Consider the following 24,564-nt stretch of genomic DNA (forward strand, 5'->3'; position numbering starts at 1 on the left):
TCTTCCTTTTTGCCGTTGGTTCACCCTCCAATGGCCGCCGCGGCCGGTGCATCTCGCTGATCCGAAGCCAGGAGCCAGGTGCTTCTCCTGGTCTCCCATGCGGGTGCAGGGCCCAAGCACTTGGGTCATCCTCCACTGCCTTCCCGGGCCATAGCAGAGAGCTGGTCTGGAAGAGGGGCAACTGGGATAGAATCCGGCGCCCCAACCAGGACTAGAACCCGGTGTGCCGGCGCCGCAAGGTGGAGGATTAGCCTGTTAAGCCACGGCGCCAGCCCATGGACAGGGTTTAATCGAGAGTTGGGGTAGAAATGAGCAGTGGGTGAATAGCGTGCACATACACGCCTAAAGGTCACGTGACACATGTCCAGAAAATGCAAGCTAAAACATCACGCATGCCCTGGCTTTGGAGATGGGCACCCTGTGGCCACCACTGAGTTCCCCTAAGCTGGTGGAGACCTTGCTACGGCTGACAGCTCCAGGCCACCCCCCACCCCGGCTCTGACATGTCCAGTTCCAGTTTTCCCATCAGCCCTCCTGCAGTCACCTTCTTCAGTTAGCTCTGCGGGGAAACACGTGCTCCGGGCAACCTTGACCTTCCCCTCGCTGGATCTGAGCTAAAGGACCTCGCGGAGGGGGTGACTGGGGGTGTGGGGTGGGGGGGAGCAGGCAGAGGGTGTGGGCTGTGTCCCCTTGTGCACCCCCCTCCAAAAAGCACCAGAGTGTGTTTGAGAAAAGTTAAGCTGTTTTATTTCACAGGATAGCTCCATGTCAAACCAGCAGGCACCATCAGAATACACACAGAGGGTCCAGTCAGACACGCTACGGGACGGGCGTCAGGTCTCAGAGAAACAACAGACGGATCGTCACGTGGGGACAGGCAACCGGCCATTTCCTAGGGTGGTCTCGGTTGGGGGAGGAAGGAAACACAGCAGACCAGCCACTCGGGAGCAACCAGAACCAAACCTTGCGCCAGACCATGTAAACAGGCACACTGCCCAGCCCAGGGGCCACTCCCGGCCGAGGCGGGCCAAGGGCTGTCCTGGCTCTTGGAGCAGCTTTGCTAGCCCGCCGGGGGCAGGTCACACAGGAAGAGGTGTGGGCCAGGGGCAGGACGGCCATCGGGCCACTCCCAGAGGCTGGGACGGCCCAGAGAGGCACCAGCCCCCTCGCCGCTCTCCCGGCAGCTCTGGGTCTGTGGGGAATTCTCTGCTTGGGAGAGAGGAGAGCCGGGAGAGCGGGGGGAGTGGACAGGGAGCCTGAGCGTCAGCTCTGCCCAGCAGCAACCCGGCTCGCCCCTTCCCGCCCGCCCGCGGCTCTTCCAGCCCCGCGGGGCCCCGCACAGCGGCTGCCACCCGCCAGAGCTCGACCCGGGGTTCTCCGGAGAGGGAGGCATCCGCTCCAGCGTGGCACCTGCTGGCCGCGTGCGAAGACGGGAGCACGGAGACCGAGGAAGACTCGTGACATCACTCCCCGGGGTCTTCCACCGGCCGTGTCCACGCTGAGCGCCAAGGAGGGCCGAGTCCCGAGGAGGCCCCTGCCGTCACGACCCCCAGAGAGGCCCCCCGGCCACGCCGCTGCCCTCTGCGTACCACAAAGCAGCTGGAAGAGTTTGTAAGGCAGATCTCCGAGCCGCTGGCTCCGTCTCCCGGGCTCTCTTCCTGCTGGGATTTCTCCATCGAGCGGGAGTCCCTCGTCCCGTGGGGATGCCTGTCTGTCCTGGGCCCCGGCCCCATGACTGCAGATGAAGAGGCTCCCACGTCTCCGGCACACACCCGCCGTCCCCGCCGGCTGTGCGGCTGTGCGCTCTGCACGGGTTCAGAAGGCGCTTCAAGGTGAGAAATCGTTAGCACTGAAAACGTGAAAGGTGCGAATCCCACCGCTCAGAGCAGCTCGCTAAGAGAAGGGCTCGAAGGGCGGGCGGGCGTGGAGCCGGGGCCGAAGCGCGGTGTTTGCTCTCGGTTTTATCCAAGACAGCTGCCCCGGGGCCCGGGACACCGGACCAAGAACTCATCGCCTTTGGTCGGCTGTCAATAGACGTCTCGCTGGTCTATTCCTAAGAGGGACTGACCGTCGGCTGTACCTAAAGACGGAAGTTGTGACCTCGGGGTCAAAGGTTAAGGAAAAACAAATCATTCAATGAAACCAAATTAAGAAAAAGGAAAAAATGCCCGTTTTCAGCGAACTGATCAGCACAGCTTTCAGAAATGGTGATGAACAGGCAGGTAACACCACTTCGGCTTTACAACTGCTTATACTGAGGACTACGAACTAGGTTACTACATTCCCCCACACGCACTGTACAGGTAGGTTTCTGGTATTTGTTTTTACACTGATCTATCTACTAGGTGTGAAGATTTGGTGAGTGGCATCGGCTATAATTTCATTGTAGCCTTGGTAAAAATTACAGTTTCACATTGTAACAGTTACTTTCCAGCTTGAAGCAAATACAGCAATATATAGTGGACTAGAACAGGCAGGAGCCGGGAAGAGAGTGCCAGTGCTCGTGAGCCATGAGGGGGGAGGGACGAGGACAGTGGCATGGGGGAGGTGGGGTGGTATTTTCTACTTGGTTTTGCATCGAGGCTCAGATTGGGGGCTGGAAGAGTGGGGACACACCTGCCCTGTGTGTGTGTGTGTGTGTGTGTTCTTCCCTAAAGATCAGCTCATCCGCCACTTCCCAGCCGGGGAAATGAGCACTTAAAGAAATCGGGAGAGGCTCTACTCCAGGGGATTCCGGAAGGGGCAGGCCCAGTTTCAGTAAGGAAGACCCAGCGGTCTGACTGGCGTCGTGGACGCCGGCAACACACAACCCGCCGTCCCGCTCTCGGCAGTGGTGGCGGGCTCCTGGATTTCAGGGCTCGGTGTCTCCCTGGGACAGAAGCGAGAAGTCTCACATCCTGCGTGGCACGGCCCCCACTCCTCGTCCCCTGTCACCTCTTGGGCAGGTACAGCACCGCCCTGGCTGTAACGTGGGGTCATCCTAGGTGCTCACAGCAGAGGGCCTTTTATACCCAGGAGCCAGACGAGAAGGGGTAGCACCTGCAGACAGGACAGCGGGGGTCACCTCCGTCACTGTGCCCCTTCCTGATGCTGCCTTCATACTGTGTGGCCCCCAGGGCAGAGCCGCACACAGGGCGGAGCAGACGACGCTCCTGGCCACCCAGGTGTTCTCACCAGGTGCCTCCCTCATGGAGGACCAGGGCGAGCCAAGGGTGCTGCTGCTAAGGATGGGGAGTTCCGCGCCTCCTCCCTTGCTAATCGGGGGCGGGAATTTCGCCACCCACTTCTCACAAGCCATCAGGAGGTTTCCAAAAGAAAGGGCTGGTGGTTTGGGATGCAAAGGGCTCAGCTCACTGAGGCTGCAGGGCCCGTGCACGTTTCCCAGAGGCTTGGCCCCCTGCAGCCACACGGTGGCGGAGGCTGAGAGGAAGCACACGCGAGAGCGCGGGAGCTTGGAAGGACAGGTCCGGGGTGAGGGGCTCAGTGAAAGCGGTCAGCGGGGCCTGCGTTCTATTACCCCAAACCAGCCCAGCTCCGGGGAGTGAAGAGATGGAGAGAAGGTAACATGGGATTGCGCAGCCTGGTCCCATCGTCCTACTTCCCGCTGCGCTAGGCGCTCCGGGGGCCAGCAGGTGAAGCAGAGGAGGGAGGGAGAGACCGAAGCCATTGTCCCTGCGTACACTCAGCCGGCCTGCAGAGGGCGCTCAGGAGGGCCCCCCGCGCTGAACCAGACCCGCAGGGGCCCACGCAGGGCACCGCCAATGAGAGCCACGTGGCGCAAAGCCTCCTTGCCTCCCGAGCTCCGAATTGGACACGGTATCGTTAGTAGGACGAGGAAAAGGAAAAAAATCAAGTATTTTGAAAGTGGTGTAAGTCCAATCTCTACGGCGAACGCAGGTCTGTTCCTACAGCATCGCCAGGGCCCGAAGGACCCTTTTCCCAGCCACGCGCTACGATGCGGCCTGGGCCCTGCCGTCCCCACCTACAGACAGGGACCTGCGCTCGGGGGTCTCCTCCCTTGCCTTCGCGGGCACCGCCGGCCAGGGGCGGGGTCTCTGGGGTGGGCGGAGGGGCTTCCTGGGAAGGGTCCCCGCCTCTGGGAGCCGTCGGGGGCCCGGCTGCCCTGGAAGGCCACGCTCTGCAGAGCCAGGGAGCCGCGTGGGCGCTCTGCAGCTTAGTGGTGTATTGCTTCGTCCGCAGTTACTGTGGGGTCCCACCCAGTAACTCAGCCGGAGATGTCTGGTGGCGTGGGTCTGAGGTAACTCTAAGTTTATCGTAAAAAGAAAAAGGAGAGACTATATACACTTATAGTATGTGTGTGTCCCGACCTAGGGTTTGTATACAGATGCATAAATATATATATGTACACACACCTGCACGCTTCCATCCGGCCGCACGCGCACGCGCACACACTCACGGATGCCGAACGTCGGGGGAGTGGGTTTCCAGTGACAACACGCACGGAAGCCGGGAGCACCCGCCTCCGTCCTGGCCCCCGCCCCACCCCCGCACTCCTCGGGGTGTCCGCTCGCGGGACAGGGGCGCCCACGGCTGGGCGGAGCCTGCAGGCGCCGCCCGGGGCCTCCACTCCAGGCGGCCCTCCCACGGGCCAGCCTTGCTGCGGAGCGAGTGGGAGCCTCGGGGCCGCGCCCCCGCGGGTCACATGGTGCCGGACTTGTCCGCCGAGCTGTTGGGGAACATCTTCTCGGTGGGCGTCACGGCCGGGCTGCTCACGCCCGAGCTGCTGCTGCTGCTGGAGCGGGGCTGCACCACGGGCCGCACGGGCCGCATGGGCGGCGGGCGCAGCTGGGCGCCGGCCAGGCGCGCGGACAGGGCCGGCTTGAAGGTGGTCATCATCTCGGTGGAGGAGCTGCTGCTGCGGCGCATGGCGGCGTCGGGGTCGCGGATGACGATGGTGTGCAGCGGGCTGGCCGGCTCCGAGCTGATGGGGCCCGGCGGGTTCTTCAGGGGCTCCAGGGTGTCCAGCACCACGTCCGGCGCCTGCTTGACCGTGTTCTGCCGCTCCAGCTCCCGCAGCTCGTGCAGGGCCGTGCTCATGGTCTTCTCGATGTCCTGGGGGCAGAGCGTGCGCTGGTCAGCGGGAGTCCACAGGCCAAGCCTCCCCCAAGGCCATCAGGGCTTGGGTGCACTGCCCAGGGCCTCCTGCACCCAGGTGGGAGCTCAAAGGTGGACACGCTCCATGCATGGGAACCGACTCACAAAGGCAGGTCAGGTGACCTGGCCAATGGGCAGGAGCCAGAGTCAGAGGGCCACAGGTTCAAATCCCGCCTCTGCCTCTTATTTGCTGTGTGACCTTGGGGGGGACACCCTCACCTCTCTGAGCCTCAGACGGCTAGCCTGGCCCTTGTGGGGCTCATGAGCATATGAAGGGGTGTGACCCTGCAAACAGCTTACCTGGCACTCCGACACACGGCAACAGTGACAGCAGCACTGGGCACTGGGCCAAACCCTCTCCACTAACAACTCTCTCAACCTGCTCAGGGGAGAGGCAGGAACCACCCTCACCTCCCTTCACAGGTGAGGACCCTCGGCTCAGACCGGTGAAGTACTTGGCCGGAGGTCACACAGCTCGTTAGCGGCACAGCCGAGCCTGAGCTGGGTCTGGCTCTAATGGTCATTTTTTAAAAAAACCTTTCCCACAGAAAGAGGACCGAGCTCATGCATAGATCAGAACATTCACACTGTCCATCCCAGAATGGCAGAGCTCTGAGAATACTTGAAAACGTTCATGAAAAAAAAAGGCGATTAAAATGAAATGCTGGTGCAAAAAATTTTTTCCCAAATCCACACATAATACGCACTTCTGTGAATTTTCGGAAGAGCTTGCATAGTATCAGCAGCTGCAATTTTTTAAAATGAGGGGTCAGGCACTGGGGCAGCTGCTGAGCTGTTGTGTGAGGTGCCTGGATCTCATACTGGACTGCCTGGGTTCGAGTCCCGGCTACTCCACTTCCTATTCCAGCTTGCTGCTAATGCACACCCCGAGGGGCTCAAGCAGCTGAGACCCTGCCACTGACGTGGGAGACCTGGACTGCGCCCCTGACCCCAGGTTCAGCCAGGCCCACCTGGGGTTCCGCATCCCAGCTGGAGCGGCACTGGGGCTGCAAACACCACCACAGCAGGCCAGGGACAGGGCGAAGGGCCAGACCCCACAGCCACTTGCTGGTCACATGGCCTCCAGCCAGCCGGTCTCAGTCCCCCGCAGCGCACTCTGCCCTCTGTGAACAGCCATCAGGCTGACCATGAAGATGGAATGTGACCATGGACACGATGAAGCCTCGTAAACTGTCAGGTTTCCAAGCTCCGTGGGTCCCACGACGACTCTGGGGCCTCCCACAGACAGGCTGGCAGCTGGTGGGCTGACCCAGGAACTGCCTGAAACCCACCCTGCTCTCCTGCCAACGCTGAGCTAACCACAGTCAGCTGAGGCCGGAGAGGCTGCGGCCTGCACGCGGGGCCGCTCCCTTCCAGACCTCTGCCGTGGGCGTTCTCTCCTCCCTGTCACAGAAGCCTCCGGCCTGCCCACACCTCACCACAGGGCTGCAGTCTGGCCAGGGGCAGGGTCCCAGCCCGTCCTCTCTGGCTTGGTGACTGTCGAGGCCTGGCTAATGGCTGACGCTTCTCCCTTGTCCCAGAACAACGGCGACTTGGAGAAAAGCATTAGCTGTGTGCGAGGGGGTGTTCTGCAGGAAGGCGGAGGTGACAGTGGGGGTCCTGTCCCCATCCCGCTTTCCATGAGTGGCCTGGCACCGCCCTCTCTGCGGGAACACAATCCCCTGTTGCCCCCCGACTCCCTCTGCTCGCCATGGTGCGGCACCACCATCGCCCCTCCACCCTGGCCGAGGAGGAGCTGGAAAGACAGAAAGCTCAGAGGAGGAGGAGCCAAGCTGTTTAGGCTGCAGCCTTGCATTAGTGTGGAAGGTGACCGCCACAAACCGCAGGGGACTCCGGGGGACAGAGGCGGGCGAGCAGGCAACCACTCCCCGCGGTGGGAGGCAGGGTTGCAAGTCCCCACAGAGCCACTGTAACAGGGTTAAAATCTACACCCTAAAGGACATGTGAGGGCCAGAGAATGTCAGGGAACTCCACTACCCCTTGGGATTCTCCAGGCCGCACCCCTCTGCAGCTCGGAGCCCCCTGAGCGGGCCGCAGGCCACCCACCGCCTTCCGGGCACAGACACCTGCTTGCCCCATGCTCCTCTTTGGCCCCCGCGGGGGAAGGGCCTGCTTGTACCACAGCTGCTGAACTAGCGGGTGTGCCGACGCTCTGGCACCGGGCACGCACACGGATGTCCTCCGCGTGTCCCTGGGGCCGCTCTGCAAGTAAAGGTCAGAGGTCGGGGGGTGGCCTGGGCCCTGACCTTTTCCCTGGAGACTCACGACACACGTGGGCACACTTCAAAGCTGGAAAAAGACTGTGGCCCAGCACCCCTACACCTCGCTGCCCAGGAGGCACGTTCCTGCTGACACCCGGGGAGCCAGCCTGCCTTACAAACACAGCTCCAGACTGCATCCGCTCGTTCGGGTCAGCGTCAGGGGCTCTGGGCCAGCTCCCTCCCAGGCAGCCCACCAGTGTGACTGGAAGAACCTCCACAAGACAGTGGATGCCAGGGCCACGTTGCTCTAGGGGATGGCCTCTGAAGATGGGGGACCACCAGGTCGCTTGCCTGCCCTGCAGGACCCACGCCAAGGCAGAACGGGCTCCAACTCCAGAGAGGGGAGAAAAATGGAATCTTCTAGAAATATGAGGGTACATTCAAAAGCTGTTAGAAAAAATGGAATTAAAACATGTTGGAGGGGCCAGCGCCACGGCACAGTAGGTTAATCCTCCACCTATGGCGCCGGCATCCCATCTGGGCGCCGGTTCTAGTCCCGGCTGCTCCTTTTCCAATCCAGCTCTCTGTGTGGCCTGGGAAAGCAGTAGAAGATGGCCCAGGCCGGCTCCACGGGTCACTTGGCTAATCCTCTGCCTGCAGCACCAGCACTCCGGGTTCTAGTCCCGGTTGGGGTGCCAGATTCTGTCCCGGTTGCTCCTCTTCCAGTCCAGCTCTCTGCTGTGGCCAGGGAGGGCAGTAGAGGATGGCCCAAGTGCTTGGGCCCTGCACCCCATGGGAGACCAGGAGAAGCACCTGGCTCCTGGCTTCGGATCGGCGCAGCACACCAGCCGTAGCAGCCATTTGGGGGGTGAACCAAAGGAAAAAGGAAGACCTTTCTCTCTGTCTCTCTCTGTGTCTAACTCTGCCTGTCAAAAAAAAAAAAAGAAAGAAGAAGAAGATGGCCCGAGTCCCTGGGCCCCTGCACCCACATGGGAGACCAGGAAGAAGCACCTGGCTCCTGGCTTCAGATCGCCACAGCTCCGGCTGTGGCGGCCATCTGGGGAGTGAACTCTACCTCTCAAATAAATAAATTTTAAAAAAATAAATAAAAGATGTTGAAGCTGGAGTTATGGCACAGGGGATTAAGCCTCTGCCTACAACACAGACATCCTATGAGTATGGTTCGAGCCCTGGCTGCTCCACTTCTGATCCAGCTCCCTGGTAATATGCCTGGGAAAGCAGTAGGAGATGGCCCAAGTGTTTGGGCCCCTGCACCCGCGAGGGAGACCCAGAAGAAGTTCTGCCTCCTGGCTTTGGCCTGATTCAGCCCTGGCTGTGGCAGCCATTTGGGGAGTGAACCAGTGGGTGGCAAATCAATTTTCTCTCCCTCTTTCTAACTTTGCCTTTCAAATAAATAAAATAGACCTTTAAAAAAAAGTGTCCATATTTGGGTGCCAAAAGAGTTTAGAAATTCACACACCATTTTCCATAACACACATTTCTACACATGACTTAAAATACTCTCATATGATGGGAGATCAGAAACACATGAAATCAGTTATTCCGACTGTTAAATAAGTCATAGTTCAGCAAATGTAAAAATCATAAAGATTTATCATCCAGATTGAAAAAGAAAAAGAAAAAACCCTCTCAGTACTTTCTTTTTTTTGCAGGCAGAGTTAGAGACAGAGAGAAAGGTCTTCCTTCTGTTGGTTCACCCCGGTCTCCCATGTGGGTGCAGGGCCCAAGCACTTGGGCCATCCTCCACTGCCTTCCCAGGCCACAGCAGAGAGCTGGACTGGAAGAGGGGCAACCGGGACAGACTCCGGCGCCCCGACCGGGACCAGGACTAGAACCCAGGGTGCTGGCGCCGCAGGTGGAGGATTAGCCTAGTGAGCCGCGGCGCCAGCCCTCTCTCAGAGCGTTCGAAGCTTCAGCGGTTTGGTCCTGCAGGCCCCACTGGGGCCTCACCCTGCCCAGGAAAGTCTCCTCCTACCCCTTACGTCCTCAGAAACAATGGCCGCCTTGCAGGTACCTGGCCCGCGTGTGCTTGCTGGCTGCCTGCTCTTCCAACCGTGAGCTCTGAGGGCAGGGCCAGAGTCTGTTCTGGGTGCCCACCCTCCTCTCAGTGCCTAGGAGATGCCCAACTAGTAACCGTCACTAAGTGAGCATATGAGTCAATGGGTGACCGAGGGGACAGATGAACACGTGAATGAATGAATGAGGACTCGATCCTGTTACCCTGTGCTGGGACCTGCCTTCACCTGCTCCCCATAACCTGGCCAATCCCTCTCCAGCGCCAGCGGCAGTGCTGGGCCAGGCGGAAACCCCAGCCAGTGGCCGTGCCCTAGCAGCAAGGGGAGGGGAAGGCAGCTCACTCTCCTGCCTTCTGCGGGGACAATGCAGGCGCCACCCCCTCCCCGCTCCCACTCTGCAGGCTCCCACCCCTGCCCCTAGTTGGGGGTCCCTGGCTGGCCCTTACTTCAGCCAGGGCCTCGGCCTCCAGGGACTTGTGGTCCCCTAGGCTGCTGTGCCTGGTAGAGCCGCAGGTCGACCTCATGGAGTGCGCTTCGGACAGCGCCTTCTTGTCGGGGAAGTTGATGCTGCCGGCGCTCCCGAATGTCGCCATCCTCCGCTTCTCGGGGCTCTCGATCCTCCCCCGGGGGAGGGGGATTTTGTGGGGGCTGCTGGGGCAGGCAGCGGCCCGGGGCGGCGTGTCTAGGCTGGGGCCCAGGCCGCGGGGCGGGCTGTGCGTGTCACCCCCGCTTCGGCGTCTGGGGATGGCCGCTCCATCCGATCGCAACCGCACTCTGCAAAGGAGCCAGGGGGTGGGGGGCGTGGGGCAGAGGTCAGCCCTGGCCCGTCTCAGAGGTCCTCCAGCCCCATCTACACACTACACACCGGGCTAGGGGTGGGCTGGAGGAAGTCTCACACAGCCAGGCCACGGTCTGCTCTGGTTCAGTGCAGCCGCAGGGGGCCCGGAGCCCGCAGCCGCCAGGCTGCATAGGGCTGGGCGTGCACTGCAGAGGGATTCTCCTCTACCGAGAGCTCCAGGCCCCTGGGACTCCCTCCTGGGACTGCGTAACTGGGAGTGCGTTCTGAAGCAGACAAGTGCAAGACGTCAGGGGGCTCCTAACAGGCCAGAGGCATTGAGGCAGGACCCCGGACCTCTGCAAACACAGAGAGCCCCCTGCAAACTGGACGCAGTCCAGCGTCGTCACTCCTGCCCAAGCTCCCCAGACAAAGGCTACTTTGAGGGGGCTTTTCCAGATCTTGCCATTCAAGAAAACCTGCGATTCAAGAGCAAACACGGCATCACGGGATTGCCTGTGTCCCAACTCAGGCAGCCCCAAGGGGCTGCAGTGGGGACCGGGAGGGTGAATTCGCACCTGTGTCTGCCACAGGCGTCCCCCCGTTCTCTTTCAGATGCCCTGTGTTAATCTGTTAAAGGGGCACAGTATCTCTCGCCCAGTTTTGACAGCACCTTGAAGGCAACAGGTTGTGCACTCGGGAGATTCTGCTGGGTTGCACACTCTGGCCCTGGTGAGTGGGGAGGCTGGCCGTGGGAGAGGGCCGGCAGAGCACCGGGAAGGGACTGTGTTCCGTGTGTGCAGCAGTGCCGTGAGCCAAGCTAAGCAGGCCTGTGGGGCCCCACAGGCCCAAAGCACAGCGGCAGAGAGGGAGACCAGGAGCAAGCAGGAGAGGCAGGGAGAGGGAGAGGAGGAGAGCAGAAGGCCGGGCGCTCCCGGGAGTCAAGGGACCAGGACGTTTGTGGCGCCTCCCACTTCCCGCCCCTCCCAGTCCTGGGCTGAATAAAAGGTGCCGAGGGGGGCACTGGGACCTGCGCTGGAGCCCACCCATGAGGGCCTTGGGCTCCCGTGCAGACCGCTGCATGGGACGCCCTGAGAGCCCAATGAGACGAGCAGAGGGCAGCTGTCCACTCCTCTCCGCTCCACCCCTGACTCTGCTCGCGCCACGCCGTCGGAGGATCCGCTCCCTGCCTGCGGAAAGCAGGGGTCCACTGGCTGGTCGGCCCTGGCCAGGCAGGCGGAGTCGAGAGTCAGCCTCCCCCACCACGTGCCAGATGGGCCTTCGACTCTTCAATAAAAGCGCTCAGGTCTGCCCCAGAGACCTGAGACAAGTCTGTCTCGCTCGCTCTCCCTCTCTCTCTCACTCCGCCCCACCCTGCCTCGCTCTCTCTCCTGGTTACTACTAGAAATGAACAGCTCTGAGTTCGAGCTGATGTCTTTGCCCCCTTCTCCACCCCACACCTGGTGGCTTTAGTCCCGGCTTTCTCGGGCCATTTTCTGCCCAACACCGGGCAGTAATAGCTTCTTTCCGCCTCCCAGTGTTCCTGCTTCTCCCAAACCTCACAGGGCCAGGCACGGCGCTAGCAGGGGCAGGTGTGCCCGTGTCTCCTACCGGCCCATCACCCCTCCAAAGCCATAGTCCGAGATGTGCTCCGTGGGGGACTGCAGGTCGTTCTTGGAGGAAGCCTTGTCGTCCAGCAGGGGCCCGCTGCTTGCCTCGCTGTCCGCCTTCTGGCTCAGGCTGTCGGAGAAGGCGTCATCCCTGGGGAGAAGACAGATGTGAACCGGAGGTGCCCGCTCCAGAGAAGCCAGGACGCGCTGAGCTCCCTGACACCTGTCTGAGGGGCGGAGTCAGCACTCACCTGAGCTGGGGCGGAGTCCTTCCCCCCACCTTCCCCACAGGGCTCCTTCTGGAGTCAGCTCCTCCAGCAGGTCCCTTTCTCTGCCCCAGGAATGTGCACCCACCTGCTTCTCTTCCCCCCTCTCCCTCTCTCGCCCTCTCTCAGGCAGCTCCGGGGGCTGCTAAATGCCAGAGACTGTGTCTGGAAGGGCACGGAGGAGTCCGCACGCTGGGCAGCTGTGGGACAAGGTGTGGCTGCAGCCCCCTGTGGCTTGGCCCTCACCTTGCTGTGGCTCCATCCCTGCCTCCAGTGGCCTGGAACAGGGAGGGCCTTCCACCAACGCCTCCCTCCCGTGATGATGTGCTCGGTCCCATTAAAATGCAGGCTTTGGGTCCCTTTCCTTGTGAGTGGGTCCCGTGGCTGCTCCCGGGACGGACCAGCTTCCCTGAGCGGCACGGGGTGTCCGAGCACAGGAGCCGGCAGTGGCGCTCAGAGCGGGGACAGTGCACACTTCCCGTGGCAGTGCTGCTGGCACGCGGGGCTTTTCTTAAGCCCCAAGGTTATTTTTAAAATCCCCATTATCCTGAAACATGCTTTCCTCTGTTCTGCCCGTCCTGCGAGCACCACTTCTGCAGCAGAGACTGGCGGCCACCGGGTGGGGGCGCTGGCCCCAGGGACGACGGAGGAGGGTGGAGTGACTGCCCCCGCCCCGGCAGAGGGTCCCGCCCCCACTCACATGTCCTGCACCACGATGTACTGGTGCGGGATGAGGCCGTCCACGCCGTTGTGCCGGCCCTCCCACCAGTCCTCGGACGCGCGGTGGTACAGCAGCAGGGAGGCCCCCTTCTTGAAGGACAGCTCCCGCGGGGACCGGCCCACGTAGTCGAACTTGGCGATGGCCTCGATCTGCTCCACTTCTGCAAGGAGAGCAGGGTGTCGGGGGCAGCCCGGGCGCCTCCTCCAGCACCAGGCTGCCGGGGAGGGCGGGCGGCTCAGGCTCCAGGACTGAGGGCTCAGCCACGCCCCAAACTTGGTGGCCTCGGGAGGGTGGAGGAGACTACTACAGATCCTTATCTCCCGCCACCCTCCTGCTCCCCACTTCTTTATTAAGACAACTTATTAAGACAAACTCTTGAGAACTGTTTTTCTTTTAACCCTTAACACAAGTCCTATTTCTATTTTTCTTCTCTAAAATTATTTTATCCTTCTCAATAAATGGTGCTGCCAAACTTGGTGTGTATATATATGTGTGTGTGTGTGTGTGTGTGTATATATATATATAATATATTATGTATAAAAATGAAGTTAGAGCCCCACCTCCCACCAGATACAAAAATCAAGTCAAGATGGATCCAAGACCTAAATTTAAGACCTGAGATTATGAAATTGCTAGAAGAAAATGTAGGGGAATCACGTCACGACCTTGGCGTAGAGGATGACTCCCTGGATAACAGCCCGGAGCACAGGCAACAAAAGCAAACCGGGACAGATGGGACGACATCACGCTCAGCCCTTCACGACAGCGGAAAGCATCAGACGTCCAGCAGAACGCGGAAGAACATTCATGAACCTCTTATACAAAAGATCAACATCCAGAATTCAGCCGCAACTCAAAACACTAACAAAAAACCCAACCAATCCAACTAAGAAACGGGTAAAGGACATCAATGGTTCCCTGAAGAAGAAATGGTCAGCAAATACATGAAAAAAATGCTCAACATCACTAGCCATCAGGGAGATGGAAATCAGAACCACAGTGAGATAGCACCTCTCCCTGTGAGAATGGCTGTGACCCAAAGGACAGGACACACACACACACTGTTGGTGGGAATGTACATTAGTGCAGCCACTGTAGAAAAACACCATGGAGAGTTCTTTAAAAATAAAAACGGACTTGCCATATGATCCAGCAATCCCACCACGGGTATGTACCCAAAAGACAAGAGCACAGTGTACCAAAGAGATCCCTGCACCACCATGTTTACAGCAGCACTGTGCGCAACAGCCAAACACGGACTCAGCCAAGGAGTACGTGTGTATGTGTGTGAGTATGTAACATACATGCACATATAACAGAATACTATCCACCTATAAAAAAGGAAGTCCCACCCATCCTTCCATCTTCCACCTGCTTATCTATCGCACAGGTCGGGTCTGGACATCTGGCTTCTATCACTTTCCAGCTGTGTGACCTTGGGCAACTTCATTCTCCTGTCTCGGCCTCCGTCTCCCGCCTTGCTAAGTGGACATGACAGTAATAACACCTGCCTTGCCCATGACGGCCACAGGGCGTCTGCCAGCCAGGGCTCAGGTCGTGAGACGCCCTGGCTTCCCGCCTCCCCAAGGCGCCCCCTTGTCTAAGAGCAGACCCCTGGTGCTCAGGATATGCTGAGGCTCGTCCCCCCCCGCCCGCTCCCCGCTCAGTCTGCGGCCCCTCACAAGCCTTCTGCACGTTTTCCTCAGATCCACTCCTGTGGCGTTTAAACACACAAGGTGACAGTGAAAGACGTGGGAGCGCACAGATCCCTGCCCCCTAAGTCCTGCACCGGGGCCTTTGAACTTGCCCCTGGCTCTCCCAGGAAGCTCTTCTCCCCATCTCTACGCTCACTCACGTCTAACAAACGTTGATCAACCATCAGGTCTGCGCTCACATGGCACTGCCCTCACAAAGGCTCCCGTGGCCACACCCACGTGCCAATCATTCTTAATGCCTGCCCTTGCTCTGTCTTCACAGCACTTCTTCCAACCTGAGAGCCTATGTGAACAGGTGCGCATGTGTGTGTCACGTGTGTGAACACATTTATACACACGTCATTTCCAAATCCATTCACTGCCAGGCCTTCTGCTAAAGCATGGAGACCATCGGCACAGGAGTTGCAGGACCACAGCTGGGCCCAGCAGCCGTTCCGTGCACATTCCAGCTTCACCACCTGCTGAGTGCTGCCCCTACGTCAACTCACTGGATGCTGGACATGTGCCCCATGTTAAGATGAGGTGACAAGGCAGAGCTGAGCCGCTGTGTCCAGGGGTGGCCATGGGAGCCGAGCGTGGTGCACTGAGCCCTGAGCCAGGCCACACGCAGCAGGAACTGAGGCTTTTCGGTGTGTGTACAACCTGCTACCTTGAATCCTGTCACAGCCCTTGCATACGGACGGTGTATATCAGACACTCAGACAGACAGACAGACAGACACACACACACACACACTGTGCTACATGTCTGCTATCTAATCAGCCTGCTTGTAAAGAGGCCAGCTGCGTCAGGCAGGGAGAGGTGCACAGGCCACCCCAGAGCTAAAGGTGGGCTGGAGGATGGCCCCACAGGGGCCCTGCTGGAGCCACACTGACAAAGCCCCTCCCTTGGCCTTGGCAGAGCAGGGCAGCATTGGAGGCACAGGGGGCAGCGGCGGCAGCAGCTCAGAGGCTGTCACATGGGCCTGGGCCAGGCTTCTCTGGAGACCAAAGACGTCCTGGAGCCTGGCTTTCAGCACGGAGTCCGACACGTGGCCATCTCACCAGTCTTGGCCCGTCACCCATGGAGCTCCAACTCCTCTCCCCACCTCAGCCAGCCCCAGGGATCTGCCCACGGGAGAAGAGACAGCTCCATTCCTGGGTACCTCCCGGCTCCCCACCCAGGCCCACCGCACTCTGCTCCAGGAGGGCGCCCTCCGTGTCCGTGGGCTGTGTCACCGTGGAAGGCCGGGACATGGCTGCCTCCTCTCCTCTCTCATCCACTCTGTGGGGAAGGCAGCAGGGCCTGTCCACAGGGCTCGCTCTCCTCTCCCCTTCTCACAGTGACCTTGGGTTGGTTTGTTGCCTGGGGCTCTGGCACCAGCAGGTAATGACTTAATGACGGGTGGGGTGGGCACAGCCCCAGGGAACACATGAAGAAAGCAAAAGGGAGCAGTGGGGGAGGAGGAGAAAGAGGAGAAGAGGGAGGGGGAAGAGGAAGAGGAAGAAGGCACTTCAAGCCCCGGGGGTGGTCCTTTGGTCAAAAAGCCAGAAGAGACAGCTCCCCAAGAACAACTGGGCGAGAGAGGCCAGACCGCGAGAAAAGCCCGAACCTCTCAGGAACAGAGTGGAGAGAAACAGGACACCAGACGGTACAACAGCAAAACACAGGGAGGAACAGAGCAATCAAAGCCAACAGGCGGCGGAGACTCAACATGTCAGGTTCACGGATGGCTGTAAGAACCAGACGGAAGCCCACAAAGCAAGCAGCAGGCCCACACGACGTCACCAGCCGGGGAGACCCGACAGACGCTGCAGAACATCCCCTAACAGGCGACAGCGCAACGTTCGCCAGGATGCTCCACCGTAAAACGAGCCCCAAGAGCAGGTGGAAAACAAGGAAACCGAAAAACAGGTGCAAACTGAACTTCGCGTTCCTGAACAGCCCATGAGCAAAAGCAACAATCAAAAGAGAATTCAGAAAATACTGGAGCTGGATGCAGATGAAGGAAGAGCGTAACAGACCCGCCGGGGGCCAGCTACGGCAGTGCTTCCAAGACTCTGTCTTACGGAGGAAAAAAATCCCAGCGCAGTGGTCCAAACTTCCACCTTAAACACAAGGAAAAACACGGCAAGCCATACCAGAAGCAGCTCAAGGAAGGAATTGGTGAAGATCAGAGCATGAATGAATGCCTAGAGACAAAGAGCGACAGACGTCCATGAAGTGGACAGCCCGTTCTTTGCGGAAGTCGATGAAATTGGCACACCTTTAACTACACAATCCAAGGAGAACAGGAAAGACCCCAATAATTAGAATTAAACAATGAAGAGGGACGCTGCTCCCAGCACTTTACGTGATGAAAGGGGTCAGAAAGAAACACGCGCAGCTGTGAGTCAACACATTCTGTAACTCAGACCAAACTACTGCTCTCCCTGGGAGATCAGGAGCAAGGCACGGCTGTACGTTCTATCACTGCTACCCAACACTGCACGGCAGGCCCTAGCGTGGGAGATTAGGCAAGACAAAGAAACGAACATCATCCAGGTTGGAAAGGAAGGAGGAAAACTATCAGGATCTTGTACACAGAAAATCATTAGGAATTTACCAAGAGCTGTCTGAACAAATGAACAAGTTCAGCAAGGTTGCAGGATACAAGAGCAGTGTACTAAAACGAACGGTATTTCCATACACTTGTAATAAATAATCCAAAAATGAAATTAAGAAAATGATTCTATTCACACAGGCATCAAAAGGGATACAGTGTAAGGCTCATGCGCTGAAGAGCACGAATCGGTGTTGGAAGAAATCAAAGGGAACTGAGTCACTGGGGGACGCGCCCTGCTCACGGAACAGAGGACAGTGCTAAGCTAGCGGCCTTCCCGTCCATCCACAAACTCAAGGCCGTCCCCAGCACAGTCCAGCTGGCTCCTGTGTAGGAACTTATTGATAAGCTGATTCTAAACCTCAGTGGAAACTGAGAACTGCAACAAACAGTACTGGAATAAACAAAGCTGGAGGGCCGAACATCTGCCAGTTTCAAAGCTCACGGCCAGGCAACAGCACTGGAGACATGGCAGAGCTGACATGCACACATTTAGATCAGTGCGAAACGTGACTGTCCAAAGTCACGCCCACACGTCCGGGGGCAGCTGACCCAGCCCATGCAGTCGGGCAAAGGATATCGCTTTCAAAGAACAGTTGTGTGATAACTGGACAAGCACACGCAAAGGCAGGAGGCCGAACCCTTACTCTGTCAGATACAAAAATTAACTCAGATAAAAAACCTGAACAGAAAACCTAAAACTATATAACCCTTTAAAGAAAATACAGGCACACGTCTTGATGAACTTAGATTTGGCAAAGCACTCTTAGATACAAAACAAAAATAACAAGCAACAAAAGAAAAAATAGATGAATTGAACTTTATTCATTAAAAAGTTCTTGAGGAAGGGGGGCGGGCTAAGCCTCCACCTGCGGCACCAGCATCCCACATGGGCACTGGTTTGAGTCCTGGCTGCTCCACTTCTGATCCAGCTCTCTGCTATGGCCTGGGAAAGCAGTGGAAGATGGCCCAAGTGCTTGGGCCCCTGGGAGACCCAGATGAAGCTTCTGGCTTTGGCCTGGCCCAGCTCTGGCCATTGCAGCCATTTGGGGAGTGATAGAAGATAAAGATCTCTATCTCTCCTTCTCTCTCTGTCTCTGTCTCTCTCTCTGTAACTCTGCCTTTCAAATAAATCTTTTATTCAAAAAAAACAGTTCTCTGATTAAAAATGCATAATCAAGAAAGTCCAAGGGCAAAGCCACAGAATCAGACAGTGGAGAAGGGATTTATGTTCAGAATCAGAGTACTTCAAAATGGTCACGAAAAAAAAAATTAAAAGATAAATTAATCAATTTTTCTTAAATCCATAGTTTTTTTCTTAATATGCATTTCCATGATCTTTTTGAAGACCCACAATAAAGGTCTGTTACAACTCCACGATAATCAAATGGTCAAAGGATCCGTTTAAGGAGATATTTCTCCAAAAAAGATACGTAAATGACCAATAGGGACATGAAAAGCAGGTTGCTGTCATCAGTCATCAGGGAAACGCAGATCCAAGCCTCCGTGAGCTGCCCCGTCACAGTCACCCAACGCTGGAAGCAGAAAGCCAGACAACAAAAGCTGGTGAGGACGTGCAGACACTGACCCCGGGTTTTGCTAACAGAAACGTAAAATCGAGCCGTCCCTGAAATGACTCGCGGAACTACTACACGAGCCAGCGATGCCACTGCTGGTGTGCACCGAGAGAAACTGCAGCGAACGTCTACACAGACACCTGCACACACGCTCACGGCGGCAGTGTTCCCAACAGCTGCAGCGCAAGCCACCCACACCTCCCTCGGCAGACAAACGGAAAAACCAAGTGTGGTCCGTCCACGCAGCCATGAGGAAGGATTCCGGGTGCACGTCACAGCATGGACAGACCTTAAAAACACGCTAAGTGAAGGCAGCCAGACACGAACGCCTCCCACTGTGCGATCCTTTGGGATGTCCAGACGAGGTAAGTCCACCGAGACGGGCAGGGGAAGAGGGGCTCTCAGGGCTGGGGGCAGACGCAGGGACAGGGCTGTCACGTATAAAGGGAACGAGCTAAAGCATCCGGGGTTTCTTTGTGAGATGACCACGTTCTAAAACCGCAAAGGCTGCCCACCTGTGTGAACATGCTGACAAGCAGCGCACTGCACACTTTCAGGGGGCAAACTGCACGGTTTGTGACGTTGTGTAGCAGCTCTTCAGGGGGCGAACTGCACGGTTTGTGACGTTGTGTAGCAGCTCTCCTTGGGGAGTGGGCTGAGCCAGGGGTGCTGCTGGTTGACCCCCTCTCACGAGGGGTGAGGAGCACATGCCCAGTTCATCATACACTGGCCACTGATCTTCACTCCTACTGGGGGCGGGGGGTGGCCGTGGCTGAAGGGGAACCGAGGCACTCATGCGTCAATGGACGACCACCATTTATCCCACCAACACCTGTCTTTAACACACACAGCACAGACAGATCCCACACGCCACGCAGCGTGAAAGCAGACAGGGCCCCAGACTGCTCCTCCGAGCTATTCCGTTTACAAGTTCTAGAACACACGACAAGGAGAGGGACCAGAATTAACCTCAAGGTCGGTGCGAAAACACCAGCTCAGAGCCGGTGGTGGCTTGGCTTTGAGGGAGAGCCGGCGAGGGTACCCACCTGGAGTGCCCCAACATGGCATGAGTGCTCTCGTCACCTGCTGACCTCACACCTCATTTAGCTTCGTGACAGGCAGCCTAGTACGCTTCATCTGGTTTAGTTCTGACAACCACGGGTCACCGGTCTAACCGCGGTTTCCTTCCAGACCTCAGAGACCAAGGGGCAAGCCCACACTGGATTTCCCAGTCCACCCCCTGAAGTATGGAGGGCTCGAGACAGGACAGCCGGCTGGCGTCAGATCCACGCTCGGAGCCCCCAGAGCCCCCTTCTAAGCCATTTGTGACCCGTGAAGCCCACCACTGCCATTTGTAAGGGAAATTTCCCAACCACAAAGAAGGTGGTGATGATCCTCTCGTGAAAGTCTTAGGGGAAACAGGAAGTAAAATCAGGAGGCTGAGGTTGCCAATGACTGGTTAGGTCATGAAAATTCTCTGTGTGGCCTTGGAGGGACAGGCACCGGCCAGGGATTCACTGCGACCCATCTCCTTGTCCTAGCCACTGAGCTAAGCCCCTGCAGATGCCACCTCGTTTCCACCCAGGATTCCCTCGGTGTTGCCATTCCATTTCACAGGTAAGGAAACGGAGGCCACAGGTGATGCGGCCTGTTGTGGTCACACGGCCACAGACGCCCTCCGTGTGCCGATTCCAGGTCTCTCCCCCTGAGCCCGTGCCCCTCGGCTGCCCCTGTGGCTCACTACTCCCGAGGCTGCTGTGGCCAGGGCTGCCTGAATGTAACATGGAGACAATGTGGTCAGTCCCCCTGCAGAAAACAGCGCTGTTTCTCCACAGGCCGCCGACCCGTGTGGGATGCTCAGAGCCTTCAGGGGCCAGGCAGCCGGTGCCCTGCAGAGCGGCCGCTCATCTTCCGGAGTGGCTCTCCCTGCCTCTGTCATTCTCAGAAGCCGGCAGCCTTACAAAACTGCAAGGAGCGAGCAGGGACAACACAGCCCTCGGACTGCCCGCTTCGGGACACCATGAGCCCCTGTTCCAACTTGGGGGGAGGGCAGTGTTCTGTGCACTGGTCCCCAGGGGGCTGCTTCTTGGTTGACCAACAAGCCCTTTTCTCTCTGGCCCTCCTGGTCCTCAGTGCCCACAGCAGTCTTGCACCTGCCTGACAGAGGAGCCGGGGGCAGCTGCGGGGACCTCAGCACCCCGGGAGGTGAGCAGTGACCAAGGTGCGGTGGGCCCAGGGCCTCAGTGGGCGGCTGCCCCTCCCGTAGCCCCGGCAGCTCTCAGCTCTGGGCTCCTAGCACTAGACGTGTTTTCCCCCAGGGGAAGAAGCGCAGGGCAGAGAGGGAGAGGGAAATGAGAAGAGCAACAGAGGGCAAGAGCAAGGGGAGCTGTTAAAAGACACAGGGAGAGGCGGGGGAGGAGGTGGAAGTCAGAGGTAGGAAGAGAGGAAGAGGAAGGAGTTAAGCCAATGGCTGTGCAGCAGCAGCAGGCAGCACCCGCCCACCCCCACCCCCTCCAATCAAAAGTCTGCTGGGTCCAGGATGGCGGCAGCCTCTCGGACTCTGGGAAAGCTCAAGTTCACATCTGGTTTTGTTTTTCCACATCTGTGACCTAGGCTTGGCCCACAAGCTTCCTCTCCAGCCGCAGAGACTGGGTCACGCCTGGTGCATGACCCAAGGCCGGCCAGTGAGGCCTCATTCCAGGACTTTCCCCAGAGCCATGAGAAGAAGGAGCTGGGGTAAAAGCCTGCACGGCCAGAGATGTCCTTACAGGGAGATCAGCAAGCGAATGGGGCGAGCATGCAGGGGAGCAGAACAAGAAGACAGAGCCTGCTCTCCTGGATCCAGCTGTGCCTGAAGCCAGGACACGGGGGAATCTGCGGGTGTGTGAGCTGATTCCCTTCTGTGCCAGGGTTGATGGGAGCTGGGGGTTCTGACTTTAGCAACTGCGATCAGCCTACTCTCCCCCTGCCTCCCAGCAGCCTCGCCTGAGGCCAGCTCCCCTCATGGTGGCCAACAGGGAAAACAAAAGCTAAGTACGAGCACTGCGAAACCACGGTGGGCAGCAAGAGTAAACGCAACACAGGGAGAGAGCAGCCCAGCGACGTCAGGGCCCCATCCTCCGGGGAAATACGGAAACACGCATTGTGCAACCGCATGGAATTGAAGGCAGACGTGATCCACCTGGGCGTGAGAGGGCTCCTTCCTGCTGCTTTGACAAGGACTGAAAACACACTCCTGCACCCGGCCGTCAGCACTGGCGTGCTGCCTGGTGGAGGTGCTGGCCCTGGGCCCACGGCGGCCAGATGGCTGCTCCACGCAGGCCACCTGCCCCAGAGACTAGAGGGCTCTCCCCGCTGCGTCTAGAGGGCCAGAGGACCCCGGTGGGTCCCTCAGAGCACAGGCAGCCTCCCCTCTCTCGCCTCGTTTCCGGGGCTCCATCATCAGGGAGCGCCTGCCTGGGCCCCACCTGCAGCCTGGCCTGCTCGCCCTGCACCACGGGCAGCTCCACCAGGCCCCACGTCCCCTTCCTCACGTGCCTCAGGACCCAGCACAGGCCTGGTGCCATGCAGAGCCATGCAGAGAGGGGATGGAGGGGCAGCGGTGGCTTCCTCGCTAGGACCATTGCCCTGGGGTCTGCCCCTGGGCCAGGCAGGGTGCACAGGGCGACCACGCGGGCCGCGTGCAGGGTGCACCGTGCACAGTGCTCTGTGCCAGGCCGAGGCTCCTCTGCAGGAGGCTGTGCTCTCGCTGGAGCCCCAGCCCCCGGGTAAGGCTGGCATGGGCCGGCACGAGACGCCCCCCCGGGACACCCCTGGCCCACGATCGCTGCTCACTCACCTTCGTCACTGGTGTGCGGCTCAGTGCCGTTGTCGTGGTCAACTTCGTCGATGGTGCCTGGCTCGCTGTGCGGGCTGTCACTGCAGGGGGACACACGCAGGGGTCTGAGGGTTCCGGACCCTCACCTGGCCCGCACCTTTCCCCGGCTCTCCCACTCGCTCTCGCCCTCCGCCTCCCACCGTGGGCCGATGCAGCACCAAGGCCCCGGCCGGGGTGAGCGCCACGCAAACACGTTTCAGCTCCTTATCAATGCCCAATCTTGGATTCTGGGTCAGCAACAGGAAATGGACGGATGTGGCAAAACCCTGACCTCTATCCCCAGACGGACCACGGGGCAGAACATGGGAATAGCCATGGGTCCCCTAACCCCGCCCGACCCCCTCGTCTTACAGCCGAGGGCCACAGCCGTGAGGTGATGGGACGCTCATGAGGGTGATTGTGTGGGGCCGTATTCAGAGCCCCGGTGAGCCCGGGGCACAGGTGTGGCCTTGCACCCATGCTAGGCACGGCCACCGAGGGACCCAGGTCAGCCACACTGACTTGCTAAGGTGCGGCATGGTTTCCCTGGGCGCCTCCCCTTCCTCCCACCCTGCCCCCAGGCTTCACAAGCTCCCTGAGGCACAGCTCATTCCCACAGGCAGTCAGCCGGGTTTCCTACTGAGCCCCTGAGTGGATCCTGATATAAACCAGGCCTTGTGCTAGGTGCAAGGGATGCTGTGATGGGTGAGGAAGACGAGGTCCCTGCCCACATGCCACAGACATTCTAGCAACAGAGGTGAGAAAAGCAGCCCAAGTCAACAGCCGGAAGGAAAACACCTGCAAGCTGAGATAGTGTTAGTGAGAAAAGAAATGGACAGAGATAAGAACAGTTGAGCTGACCTTCATAGTCTGGGAGGGCTTCTTGGAGGAGGTGACTTTTACAAATGTCTTTAAAGGGACATGGGCTTCAGCATGGAAACCTGGATAAGGTCCAGACCTGGCAGAAAGGCTCCCAAGACATCTCCTAACCCGGCTCATCCTATGGCCTGTGGAGGCTCCGCCCTCACCCTGCCCTGGTCACATGCTGCTCTGTTCAGTTCACCAACCGCTCCAGGCCTAGAACATTCTTTGCCCACCCCTTACTGGGCTGGCTGACGTCTATCCCCAGGATCAACTCGGCCTGGACTTCCTGCAGACCAGTGCAGGGAGCCCTGCTTCTGGAACATTCTACCCCTGCTCCCTCGGAGCTCCCCGCACCTGGCTGATCCTACCAGGGTTACGTCCCTGCCTTCCTGCCCCAACCCGGCACACGCCAGACGCTTGGCGACCATCTGCCAGGGGAATGACGTCCACTGTGCCGAGACCCCTAGTCAGATCTCCCTTTCCAGCTTTGAACCCCTCCTCCCAAACTACCATGGGGAAGCCAACGAGGTTAAGAAAAGTATGGGTGTTCCCAAGTGCACCAGGATCTGGGCCCTGGCCCAGGACTACTTATAAAAGGGTATGTTCAAGGCTCATGGGAAACAGAATTAAAAGATACATCTATTTTGGTGCAAAAAAAAAAAAAAATTTAAATCCACGCACACAAGTGGTTTTCAAAAACTTCCTGAAAAATGCGTATCATGAAAAAAACTATGCATGGATTTCAATTTCTTTTTTTCTACCAAAAATAAGCTTATCTCTGAACTTAATTTGCCACAGACTTGCTGAAGTCCCTTCATGTATACTGCAGCTAAGACCGAGAACTGGCAACGGTGGGAGATGAGGCTCAAAAGGCTTCGCCTTGTCCAGAGTGGTGTTCGCTGGCCGCAGGTGCAGCTGGGACAGACTCCTGCCTGAGGCCTGCAGGGGGTGGGAGCTGTGAGGAGCTGTCACACAGCCAAGCACGGGGACACCCAGGCAGCGGGAGCCCCTCCCTTGCAGGAAGCATGGCCCAGGTACACCTGGAGAGGGCAGGCAAGCCCGCAGCCCGGGGACGCTCTGCCCATACCTGGCCAGCAACACCGCAGTCGCCTACATGGACAGCTGCGTGCTGGCGCGACATCAGGAAAGAAGCGGTCTCCCACGGCGGGCAGGGGCTTCCCATCTTTACCACGTTTCTAATTTTTTCCTGTCTTCACACGGTAAGG

At 58.5% G+C, this 24,564-nt stretch overlaps 1 protein-coding gene across 2 annotated transcripts in view; it reads right to left on the reverse strand.

The window, feature by feature from the left end:
* Positions 1 to 740: 740 nt before the first annotated feature.
* SRGAP3 (SLIT-ROBO Rho GTPase activating protein 3) overlaps positions 741 to 24,564 on the reverse strand; it is a 243,661-nt gene continuing 219,837 nt past the window's right edge. Inside the window, exons 18-22 of one of the 2 annotated variants that reach the window (XM_062200379.1) lie at positions 22,457 to 22,536; positions 12,725 to 12,905; positions 11,760 to 11,909; positions 9,820 to 10,147; positions 741 to 5,073 (exon numbers count right to left, since the gene is read on the reverse strand). In XM_062200379.1, coding sequence (XP_062056363.1) covers positions 4,660 to 5,073; positions 9,820 to 10,147; positions 11,760 to 11,909; positions 12,725 to 12,905; positions 22,457 to 22,536 — 1,153 coding nt within the window. In that variant the 3' untranslated portion in view covers positions 741 to 4,659. The remainder of the gene's footprint in view (positions 5,074 to 9,819; positions 10,148 to 11,759; positions 11,910 to 12,724; positions 12,906 to 22,456; positions 22,537 to 24,564) is intronic. The other variant, XM_062200380.1, reaches the window with a different exon arrangement.

This window comes from Lepus europaeus, chromosome 9 (assembly GCF_033115175.1).
Source record: "Lepus europaeus isolate LE1 chromosome 9, mLepTim1.pri, whole genome shotgun sequence".
Lineage (NCBI taxonomy): Eukaryota > Metazoa > Chordata > Mammalia > Lagomorpha > Leporidae > Lepus > Lepus europaeus.